Source organism: Dreissena polymorpha, chromosome 7 (genome assembly GCF_020536995.1).
Source record: "Dreissena polymorpha isolate Duluth1 chromosome 7, UMN_Dpol_1.0, whole genome shotgun sequence".
Classification (NCBI taxonomy): domain Eukaryota; kingdom Metazoa; phylum Mollusca; class Bivalvia; order Myida; family Dreissenidae; genus Dreissena; species Dreissena polymorpha.
Window position 1 is genome coordinate 110927929 of NC_068361.1, and position 11699 is coordinate 110939627.

Sequence of the window (11699 nt, forward strand, 5' to 3'; positions counted from 1 at the left end):
GTCGTTTTGCTTAAAGATTATATGAGTCGCGTTCTGAGAAAACTGGGCATAATGCATGTGCGTAAAGTGTAGTCCCAGATTAGCCTGTGCAATGCGCACAGGCTAATCAGGGACGTCACTTTACGCTTGTATTACATTTTTCGTTTAAATGAAGTCTCTTCTTAGCTAAAATCCAATTTAGGCGGAAAGTGTTGTCCCTGATTAGCCTGTGTAATCAGGGACGACACTTTACGCACATGCATTATGTCCAGTTTTCTCAGAACGCGACTCATATCAAAATAATACACCCGATTCAGTAATCTTATTGCTCACCAAGCTAACAATATTTATTGAATAAACGTTTCCCAAAAATAACTGTTGATGAATACATATCTGTTTTAATTAATTCACGTTAATTCAGTACTGTGGTCAAGAGAATTAACGTTTATTTGCCGGGTGATTCTAAACTGGTTGACTGACTGTACTTCCACTTGATAAGTGACACGTGTTAAAAGATAACTTGTTGGTTCAGTGCAAACGTTAATGACAAGTGGTGGGTTGAAAGATCTGCTTGAGTCAATATTTGCTGGAATCTCCAAACTCCTTAATGGGAAGAAATATCTAGAAAATGTACAGAACTTACAAATATTGACAGAGGAAGTGTTGCGCAAGGTATTCACTAAAAGTTATTTTCAGCCATTTGATGACCTAGAAATGTATCTTAACAACATAGTATTTGCAAGTCGTACTTCTAAATTGTTGGTCGATTTTTTTAAATTAAAGCAGTATTTCTTATAATTATGTATGTTAAAACAGAAATAGAAGGTGGTTGGCCGCTCCACTTCTCATCAGTTTAGCTCAGTTTACCATACTCATTGCCGCTGCACACCCAAACCACTCGTGGTACAGCCCCGTTTATTTAAGATCAATGGAGAAAGCGCACAAGAAAAGTTCTTAAACGTGAGCATGTCTTGAGACATAATCCGGGGGTGTGGAATGCCATATGGATTGACATGCTCATAGAAACAACTTTTAGGAGATATAGCCTTGGCAAAAAGGGAGTAATAGGTTCAAGACTTAAACCTGAAACTCTCAAGGTTTGATGCTGATCCTGCATATTTTCAGCAGGATAGAAAAAGATGTGAGAGAAATGAGCAGTATCAATTAAGTGGACACTGATGAACAACGAAAAGAAGAAAAGCGGGTTAAGATAAATTCAGATGCTAAGGATAAAGCTGACCCTAAAATAGAACGATACATGACTATATTTATAACGTTAAGACTTATATGATACATAATCTGAATAAATATGATGTCTTCTTCATGTTTGACGATAAATGGAGTATAGCCCTAAGAGTATGGAAAGGCCATGTAGACAATACACTGTCTCAAGGGTGTACAAACTTACTAGTGACATGTTATTATCCCAACAGAATGTTATACTAGGTGTCACTGAGAACAAACAACAGCTGATCGCTGTGATGTGTTAAGCTTCATGTACGGATAAAAATCAAAGCACTGAAAGTACTGGTGGATTATTGACATGAAATCTCACAACGTGGCCCTGATTCAAAAGGAAACTAAGTTCATTTAGAAAAACATTCAAGTTTCTGAACCCTGTCTTCGCCACTGCGATGTTTAGTGTGTTACTAGTCTCGGACCAGCTGGTGAAGAACACGTATTTTACTTACGCGCGTTTTCGTGCTGCTGCATACACAGAAGAGGCTTTTGTGGCACGCTCATGTAAATCTTTATTTTGATTTGACCATGTGAGCTAGTTTTTGACCCCACAAGACCCAGATTCGAACTAGTTCAAAGTATCATATGAGGCAAATTGACCAAGTATCATGAAGATTGGATCAAACTTGTGGCATTTACAGTGGGTTATAATATTTTTTAAGATTTGACTCTTAGGCCTAGTTTTTTTTACCTCATATAACACAGATTTCATAGACAAACATTTTGACCAAGTTTCATAAAGATTGGATTAAAATTGTGCCTCTGTGGTTGTTAGGATTTTCTAAGATTTGACCCGGTGACCGAGTTTTTGACCTCTACCAACATTCCATTTTTGTCTAGATTGCATAGACAAACATGCTGACCAAGCTTGGACCGAAACTGGCATCTAGTGGTAATGAGCTAAAATGAATTTTATCAAACTCTTGACCTTACGCAGCGGATTGCCTTACATGTGATACAAGTTTAGTAGTGGACCACTAAGGGATAAGATTTGACCTAGTTCTCAACTCTTGATGCATATCCAATCGTAATCAGAGACGAACATTCACATGAAGTATTATGAAGAAGTAATCAAAACTGTGGCCAAGTGTGTATGCAAGAAAATTGCTGACAGACAAATTGGTATTACAAAAACTCACCATGACAACTAAGTCGGATGAGCTTTAATTTAGGTTGGCTGGTCGGATTTTAATATATGCTTAAGTGAGTCAACAAAGTGAGCTAGTTGAAATGGGGAAGGGGTTTATAAAACATGAACACAAAGAAATATACATAAACTTTAATATAAAAGTAAAACAATAAATGAAACAAGATGGGATTTCAGGTATTTCTGATGGTTTAACAATTTGACACAATAGTCACCATGAGTACAAGGCAAGTGATATATAGACACAAACTTAAACTATTTGTGCAACTTGCATCAGGTTTGAACAAGCACCAGAGAATCAAATATAACAATCAAAGTATTTGTAGTATAAACCATTATAGAATTGTGAAACTTCACATTGTAAAAATCAAACTTTTTTTATATTCCATGTGGTATTCAAAGAGACATTTTTTTTCAATTCTAGAAGACGTACATAAAATATCATGTGTACATGTACCACTCTATAAGGTATGTCCAGTAAAGTGAGAAAAAATAATCAACTAATTCAACTGCAAATATTGTTAGTGAAGTATTAGTGGTCAAAATCTCACTTTGAACTGGAGCATGTCGAAGAAGTTTAATATACAATGATTATAAAAAACAAAGACGAAAATGGAACTAAATCAAATGTGCATCTAAATAAATGAAACACTATATGCACATGTACCTCTGTAAAGTAATGCAAAAACAATTAAGCGACTAATGCAACTTCAAATATTTTAAAGTTAATAATGAAGCATTAATGGCCAAAACCTCCTTAAGACTAGAGTGTCTCAAAAGGGCCGGTTTAAAGAGTTAAACATGAACAACGATTTACAAAACAATAACACAGAAATGTAACAAAATATGTACATGGACAAAACTGTTAAACATTACGTGTTTTGGGAAATCTGACCTGGCCGTGTGTAATGTAAAACAAGAGTCTATGGTGTCGTTATTGTTCCATGGTCTCTGATCGCATTTCCCAAAACCAACACAATGTCACAAGTATGAAGCTGGTGGTTAAACAACAATGTTGTGAAACTGAAGGGACTGGACTCCAGAGAACTGTATAGCAAAAATAAAATGAAATTGCGAAAGTTATTTTTTTCTGGTTTTGTTGCATGCATTAACATTTACAATACTGATGTATTGCAAGCCTATTGAAACAAAAAGCAAATGGTTCTATAATGACAAATGCCTTTTCATTGATGTGGCATTGGTGCATAAGTTAGCTTTTGGAGTGTAAGGTTCTCCAAAGAGTTTGATCCAGAATTCCAACTAAATTGTTTTGTTTCTTTCAAATTAATGGTCTTTTCACATATATATTGTTAGTCATAAAAAAGTAGTACATTTGAATACAAACTTTTTTCCAAGCAATCTGGAGTTCATCATCTTCTAAAGAATCCAAAATAAAATCATAGCAAAAACACTTTCATGCAATATAAATATTGGACTAACTTACTACTATCGTGCGACATCACTGATGCCTACCAGGGAAAATTGTTTACTACATGTAAGGTGTAAAAAAAGCTGTTTGTTTCTGGTAACCCTCCCCCGCATAATTTTTTTACCCCTCCCCTTATCTTTTTATTGACTTTTTGGAGGAAAAAATGCCTAAAAATGAGATTGTTTGTGTAAAATCAATCAATAAAAAAAAAAGTTAAAAATACCCCCATACCTATTTAGTTTTTGCAATGTTACCAGAAACTAACAATTTTTTTGGCCTAATTACCAGCAAATTGAAAACAGCACTAGACCACCTTCAAAGGTTGAAACAAATAAAACAATTGCCTGAGCAAAATAATGAACTACATGTGTATTTTCATTGAGCTAGTGTGACGGTTCTTGCAAGAACATTTAGCAAGAACATTTAATAAAGTAAAAATATATATTGAAGTGTCATTTTCCTATCTTGTTTATTGCATATATGCAACTTTCCACCATGTAATTTTACATGCAACTTTCCACAATGTAACTTTTATAAATGATGATGAGATAAAGTGGTAAAACCTTAGGGAAGGTATGACTTGCAAAGATTACCAAAGAGTGAATTCTGATATCGAGGCTGACATGGATTTCAAACAATGATTAAATATTCAGTTTATCTTAAAACACAACTTGCTTGCATATATTGACCAGTAATTGAAATAAATTGAATATGTTCCTTTTTTTCAAGATGTTTTTAGTAGAAATTGAGTGGTCAACTGAACAAATATGACAAGAACAGAAAAAACAAAACATTATGCCTTTCAACTATTGTACAGGTAAGTGAGATCAGCAATGAAATTGCACAAAGAATGACTAGCCATTCAGAGTCAGTCGAGTAGTGCACAAGTTAGGCTTTCACATTAACATGGGTGAAAGTACAAAATATTGAAAAACCAGAAAAGTATGAAATGGCGGTACTTTCAATAGTTATTATTTAAGAAAAGTAAAAACATTGCCTTTCAAAAAACCTGAACTTCAGGCATGTCTGAAAACTTTCACCCAAGCATTAAGGCCTCCTCGATCAGCTCCAGGCTCACGATATCCGGCCCTTGCGAAGTTATGTGCACTTGCAAGCCTGCTGCAGATGCCTCCTCAATGTCTTCGTCCCCAACTAACCCCTGCATCATGACCACAGGCACTTTCACTTCAGTGTCATCATCCAATAGGAGATCGACTGTAGCACCGTCGACACAAGCGCCAACAACAACCACATCGCGTTCAGACACTGGCACTTCAGTTTTCTGAAGGATATAAATGCATCATGGATGTAATTGTATTGCATACAAGTACAATTCCTATAACTCAGTTCATTGACAAGATAAGATATATTGCAGTTTCTTGTTGAATTGGTGAAACCTGGGTCAGGCCAATTTTAATCCCAGGGGCATTATTTGAACAATATTTGTTGGGAATCACTAGATGATGCCTTTAAAAAAATATGAAAGATTTGGCCTCTTGCTTTCAGTCATTTTGTAAGCTTTCCCTATTGTAATTCATTTTTAAAACTATGGGTCTCTGGGATGGGGCCAATTGACGTATCGTGACGCTACGCGCACTGTGTTTTTAAGGAGACTACTCTAACGTTATTGTCTGAGCAGGAAAACAGTACGGCAGATTTTTGTAAATTGTGCTTAGAGACAGGGGAGGTAATAGAAACACTCGCCCGCGAAAATACTAAAATACCCAAAAAGAACAAAAACCAACCTTGTTTCAGTGAACAAGCCCTCCTAATTTGAGAAATTAAATGTATTATGAATACTCTTCAAGGGTAAAAAGGTGCGAATGTCGGACCAGCAGCGCCGGGCTGAAGACTATCGATTTTTTTCATTGGCTGATTAATGGCTGATTAAGCACAGTGCGCATATATCGCGATACGTCAATTGTGACCACGGGATGATGCCACTTTTTGCAATACGGTTGTTTGCTAAGCAACTTTTAGCGCTAAACAAAATCCTGACCAAAATTAAGGCATACTTTGATTATATATTGAAAGATGGACTGGTTGGTGGTGTTGGTTATGTTAGCTCCATGTGGAAGGAATAAATGATACCTAATTTTAAGTAAATGCCTTTACAGTTGCTAAGGAATAAATCTGAGGAAAGCTGTCCAACAAAGACAATGAATGACAATAACTTGAACAGAGATTATCATGATATCCCTATGTTCAATCTTGATTAAACTTGAAAACAAGCAGGATGTTAAATTACCTCAATTTTCGTTCTAGCAGTAGTGGACAGGCTTGTTGAACCATTGTAATGGTTGACTATGACGTCTGTGACACGGATGTAGTCACCTGGCCTCACATCTGCAGCGGCAGCGGCCCTCCACAGTGTGACATTGCAGTTGGAGGTGGAGTCTTCCACCTTCTTCACCTTGATGGTGACCTCTTCATCATTAACCCGAATGGTCCGGGGTGCTTCCTCCTAAAACAGCATAGTAGCAATAAATAAGAAACCTGAGGGGCCAGTTATGTTTATATTAGTTTATATAATACAGGTTACCTGAGAGGAAAGAGGACCTCCAAAAGATGCTACAAAAAAAAAATGAAAATTATAGGACTTCGGCCTATGAAAAAATTGTTAAATTGACATTATTGAAACTCCTGTATGTACCCCAATGACCTAATTAACTAATCAACAGACCAGAACAACCTTAAGGAGAGTTCTAAGCAAGGAATATTCCTATGAAGTTTTATCAATTTTTTGCCAAGCCATTTAGGAAGGGAAGCCGTTCAAAGAAATTGTTGAGGACGACAGATGACAATGACGGACACCATACTTGTTCACTTAGGCTTGGAAACTAGGACGACAGATAACAATGACGGACACCATACTTGTTCACTTAGGCTTGGAAACTATCAGCTCTGTGTGGATTTTCACTGTGCGGGCAAAATCCTGAAATCAGCTTATCTGGGCAAAGGATAATGTTTCTTATAACCCTGAATGACTTGCTAAAACCAAGGTTTTCCCAGTATTACCTGCAGAGCCAGGAAGTACAACTAAAACCTATATTTTGTAAGGAAGTTCTTATTTGGATATTCAATTAATGAAATATTGCAGAGATTCGATGTTTGTATTAAATATAAACAACTGTATAGTCAAGGTACAATTTCTTGTACAAATGTATTCAAATACAAGACATAAATGTAATACCATACAGCCTGAGTTAAAACGCAAAGTATTGTTGGGAGTGTTATACCTGAACAATCTTCCCCACCACGCTGTTTTTCTGTTTTGATGGAGATGATAGTGCCGTTGCTATTGGCACATCTGCTGCCGGCAGAGGGTTGAGAAGGGTGGTCCCCTCGTCCGTGTGGCTGGCTGGGTGGCTTACAGCAGCCGTTGCAAATACCTTCGACTTTTCTGTCATAACGATATACGGTTGTCGTGCATCGGTCTTCCGGATGACTTCTCTCATCGCTATGGATGATCCAACCTGGACAACAGACACATGTTAATTTTAGTTACGCCAATAAAAGATAGGGTTGATAAGTTGAAATTTTTAAGATAAAGCTTAATTTACAAACAAATTGCAATCTGTTTGTGTAGCAAACAATTCAAAGACATTACTAATAATTGTAGTCTCTGGTATTGCGTGTCCAAATTAAATTTACGATAAGACCTTCAACAAATCTGATATTTATAATAACTAAGGTCAATATCCTCAAAGGAATGTAACTTAGGCGTTAACAAGTGTTTGTCACAGAACGTTGCAATGTCGCCAAAATGGCATTGTCACAAAATCCACTTGTCAAATTTTGTCTTCTTCTATGCAAGTAGTATCGATGCCAGATTAAACAGTTCAAACTAGTAACTTGGCCATTTTAAAATGAGTCCAAGTCCAAAATGAGGTCAATTCAAGTTCAAATGAGGTCATGTGATGTGGGTATGTGATAAGCGATCCAATACAACATCACTGCAAGTATCAAAGCTTTGGGTTAACCGAGAATGTGGCCACTTTGAACCAAGCGAAACTGTACATTGGAGAAATATTTTTACAAAAATATACAGATAGGCAAACAAACATGACTAACAAAATGAAATAAAAAACGAAACCATTTTTTTGGCCTGAGCAATCTTTTGTTACCTACATGATCAAGAAACGGACAGAATGCAAGATGACTCCCAACAATGAAACAAACCATGGCAAACTTATGCTTGGCGTGGTTACAAATAAGGTAGTTGACATACCTTGAGTCGTCCAAACAGGTTGGACGCATAGCAGACCACTCGAACCACTTTACAGCCGTCGCTGACGGCACACGCCAACACCTTTCGCTCTGTGCCATCCTTCCCTCTGAATGTGGACGGCTCTTCATCCACCGCCACAATGCACACCCTCATAGGTGTCTTGTATGGGCCAGACGCCCGATTTCCAAAAGCTAGTCCAATAGACATCTGCAAATAATAATAATAGTATAAAGATCCATAAATCAGAGTGCATTGGCACTGTTACTCACAAAAACAAATATTCAAACAAGAAATATTTAGCAACAAGACTTTTAAAATATACACACGTTATCTATCAGGGCAAATGCATGATATAAAATAAAAAACAAAATACATGTAGTTATTTGTACAATTCCAGTTGGTATAGAAAACAAAAACCAATATATACAACAATATACAAAATGTGTTAAGATTTGGCTAGCGCTGCTGCATGGTTCTATACTTCACTCTGTGTAAATGCAAGATATAACGGCTTATGATCAGAGTAGTAGGTCTCCAACACGCCAAAGTCCTTCAAGCAACTTTCTTGCAAACTGGTGTAAATGTGATCAAGACAGCTGCCATATTCGGTTGTTGGAGAATCAATCAGCTGCTTCAAACCAAGAACTTCACTAAAAAGTTTCGCAATCCTTCCACGGTCTGGATAATTGAAATTGAAATCACCCATTAACACAAGCTTCATGTTATCATTAAGGAAGTCACAAAAAAGTGCTGATGCCCTGTCTCCAAACACAGATAAGAAGTCTGAAAAATTTGCAATAGAGGCAATGTTTGGTGGACAGTACACAAAACATAGTAAAATGTCATTTGGCAAGGACAAAACAGCACACTCTATACCTGATATTGTTTGGAATGAGGAGTGACTAACTTCAACACCCTGTCTATAGTAAACAGCAAGACCATGTGCAGACTCACCATGGTCTGAAGACAAAACATCAAACCCATCAATTTCAAAATTCTCACCAAGTTCACCAGAAAGCCTGGTTTCGACAAATCCAACTATATCCGCACACAACATGTTATGCTCTTGTTTCACATCACCAATGTGCTTTCTTAAAGATCTACAGTTTTGGAAACAGACTTTCATTACACTGTCACCGTAAGAATGCAAATCTGGCAAAGACTCCACTATCTGCTTCTGTGTCCTAAGTCTGACCATCTCTGCTTCAACAGCAGTGGAAATGCTGATTTTCTTCCAATTTGATTCCAATATATGGATGCCTGATAGACTACTCATTCTACTAAGGCCAACATAGTGGATATGATCTATTTTTCGTTTGCCAAAATGCAAAACTCCACTCTTGATGGTAGAGCCCTGCGCCTTGTGGATTGTTTTGCCTGCAGACAAATACAATGGAAACTGGCGACGAATGATAAGGTATGTTTTGTAATGCCGGAAAGCAAAATTTCGACATACCTCAAGTACTGGTGTCCATGCTAAAGGGATTGCACTGGTATACAAATGCTTGTACTTGACACGCCACTTTTTGCCAATAGTCGGATCATCAAACTCAACCCAGACAATACTGCACCTTGATGAATTTTCAACCCTGAAGTCAAATTGCTTTATCAAGCCAGATGCACCATTTGTAAGACCATCAGCAGTGTCTATATTTGAGCATAACTCAGCTGGCATACCAACCCCAAGTTCAAGGTTTTGATGAAGGCCCATTGTTTTTGATGGGTCCCCTGGTATCTTTGAAAGGATGCTAGCATGCAATGCATTACCTATATTTCCAGAAACAGTGTCAATTGCCTTTATTGTAAAAATATCTGAGGCAGGCATACTGCCTAGGACAGTGCTATTGTGGGCATTGACATCAGCTCTTGTGCAAAACAAATGTGGAAGATGGTCTTTGTCATGATCACTCAAAGCCAAGTTCTGAACTTGCCTCTTTTCAAGTACAGCTAAATCGTCTGTTGTATGATTCCCTTCCCGCAGCCTATTAAGAAGCAGTGCAAATTCACGATCATCTTTTGCCTCATAATCTCTTTTAATTCAAAAAACTCGAAAAGGTCTACCCACAAGTTTGTTCCCATACATTGCATTTGTGGCGTTTTGTAGACTTGTGAAAAAACCCAAGCATCCTGTACAGGTCTCAACTGAAACAAATCACCAACTGCAAGGACACTAACACTCCCAAAAGGACGAGCACATCCTTGCACTTCTTGCAATCTTAAATTGATGAAATTTAACATTTCCCGACCTACCATGGAGATTTCATCAATGATGACAACTTTCAAAGCCTGATAGCGAGAGCGCATTGTATTCAATTGCTGCATATCAAGTGGTCTGAACTGAAAACCTTGTGAAGCTGGTATGCAAAAAGCAGAATGTATTGTGCTGCCGCCAATATTGTGTGCGGCTTTTCCTGTGGGGGCACACAACAGCACTTTAACAGTATCTGGACCCTCATCATGATTGTGATTGTAATACTTCACAAGAGCCTGGTTGATGGAACGAATGACAACGGACTTGCCACAGCCAGCACCTCCGGACAAGAAAGTGTAAAACGGTAATGAATTGGATTTGACTTTGTGCAGGATATGGTAAAAAAAACGTTTTTGTTCACAATTCAATTTGCGAACATTCTCCAAAAACCTTTCATTGTCCATTTCTTGTTGAGGCAACACTCCACTACAAGCATGTTTTCTGCTTATGCCTAAATCTTCACCAAGATCATAATTCTCGACTGCTGCAGAAGGCCCAGGATCAAAACAACCATGCATTTCGGATCTCAACAAGGTCTCTTCTTGATCGATCATCTCCTGGTGATGTGCCTCGGGATGAACTGCAGAATACAATTGCTCAGACTCCAGATCTTCACTTATGCTCTCATAGAAGCTTTCGTCGTTTTTCTCATACTTTGATTGATTGCTTTTTATTTCGTCTGACTTGGCATCAAAGCTCTCTTCAAATGACTGGTATGTCCCTAGTAGATCAGTTTCATCATCCCGCCAATGTGAATACAGCATGATCTTTTCCCGGTAATGTTCTTCCGCATCTTGACTTAACGGTGTGACGTGGCTGTATAAGACCTTTTGACGCTTTCTCTTTCTCAATTGAACCCCACAGGCAAATTGTATAACATCCAAGTGTACTTCTTCATCAGCGACATCCAATTCATCAACTGTGTCATGTTCATATTCTGTTTCAAGCAATTCTTGACCATCATCACGAGATATAGGCATTTTTTCTTTAGTGTTTGGACATAGCTGATACCAAGATGCAAAATCAGCATAACACAAAAGCTCTATAACCTTTGGCCTTCTTTTGTACCTTTCAAGACACTGTCCATTTCCACGTTTTTGGAATTTGCTGGTAGTTCTTTCAGAGCAGACAAAGGTTTTATAAGAGCTGTTCTATCGTTTGTCTTCTTTGTATCAATGAACACCACTTCCCTTGAACACCTACGTAGTGGCATTTGAAGGACCAGATATACAGCCTCCTGTGCTCCTATTTCAACACTAGACAAAAACTGATTGCCAATTCTCCTAACCTGTTGTCTAACATCACTATCAATCTCTTGGGCCTCACTGCATGCATCACTGAGAAGGTTAGAAAGACCTCTCTGCCCTTTTGAAATGTATGAAACAATGTATGAAACACATGAAAATGGATCAAGGATATACTG

The 11699-nt window shown here is 37.7% G+C and overlaps 1 protein-coding gene across 1 annotated transcript; it reads right to left on the reverse strand.

The window, feature by feature from the left end:
* Positions 1–4830: 4830 nt before the first annotated feature.
* LOC127840034 (uncharacterized) lies at positions 4831–8746 on the reverse strand. The gene is made up of 4 exons (XM_052368423.1): positions 8026–8746; positions 7034–7270; positions 6043–6258; positions 4831–5076 (listed from the first exon to the last, which is right to left on the reverse strand). Exons 1-4 carry the CDS (start codon positions 8230–8232, stop codon positions 4831–4833), a joined length of 906 nt encoding a protein of 301 aa, XP_052224383.1. The 5' UTR covers positions 8233–8746.
* Between the last annotated feature and the right edge of the window lie 2953 nt (positions 8747–11699).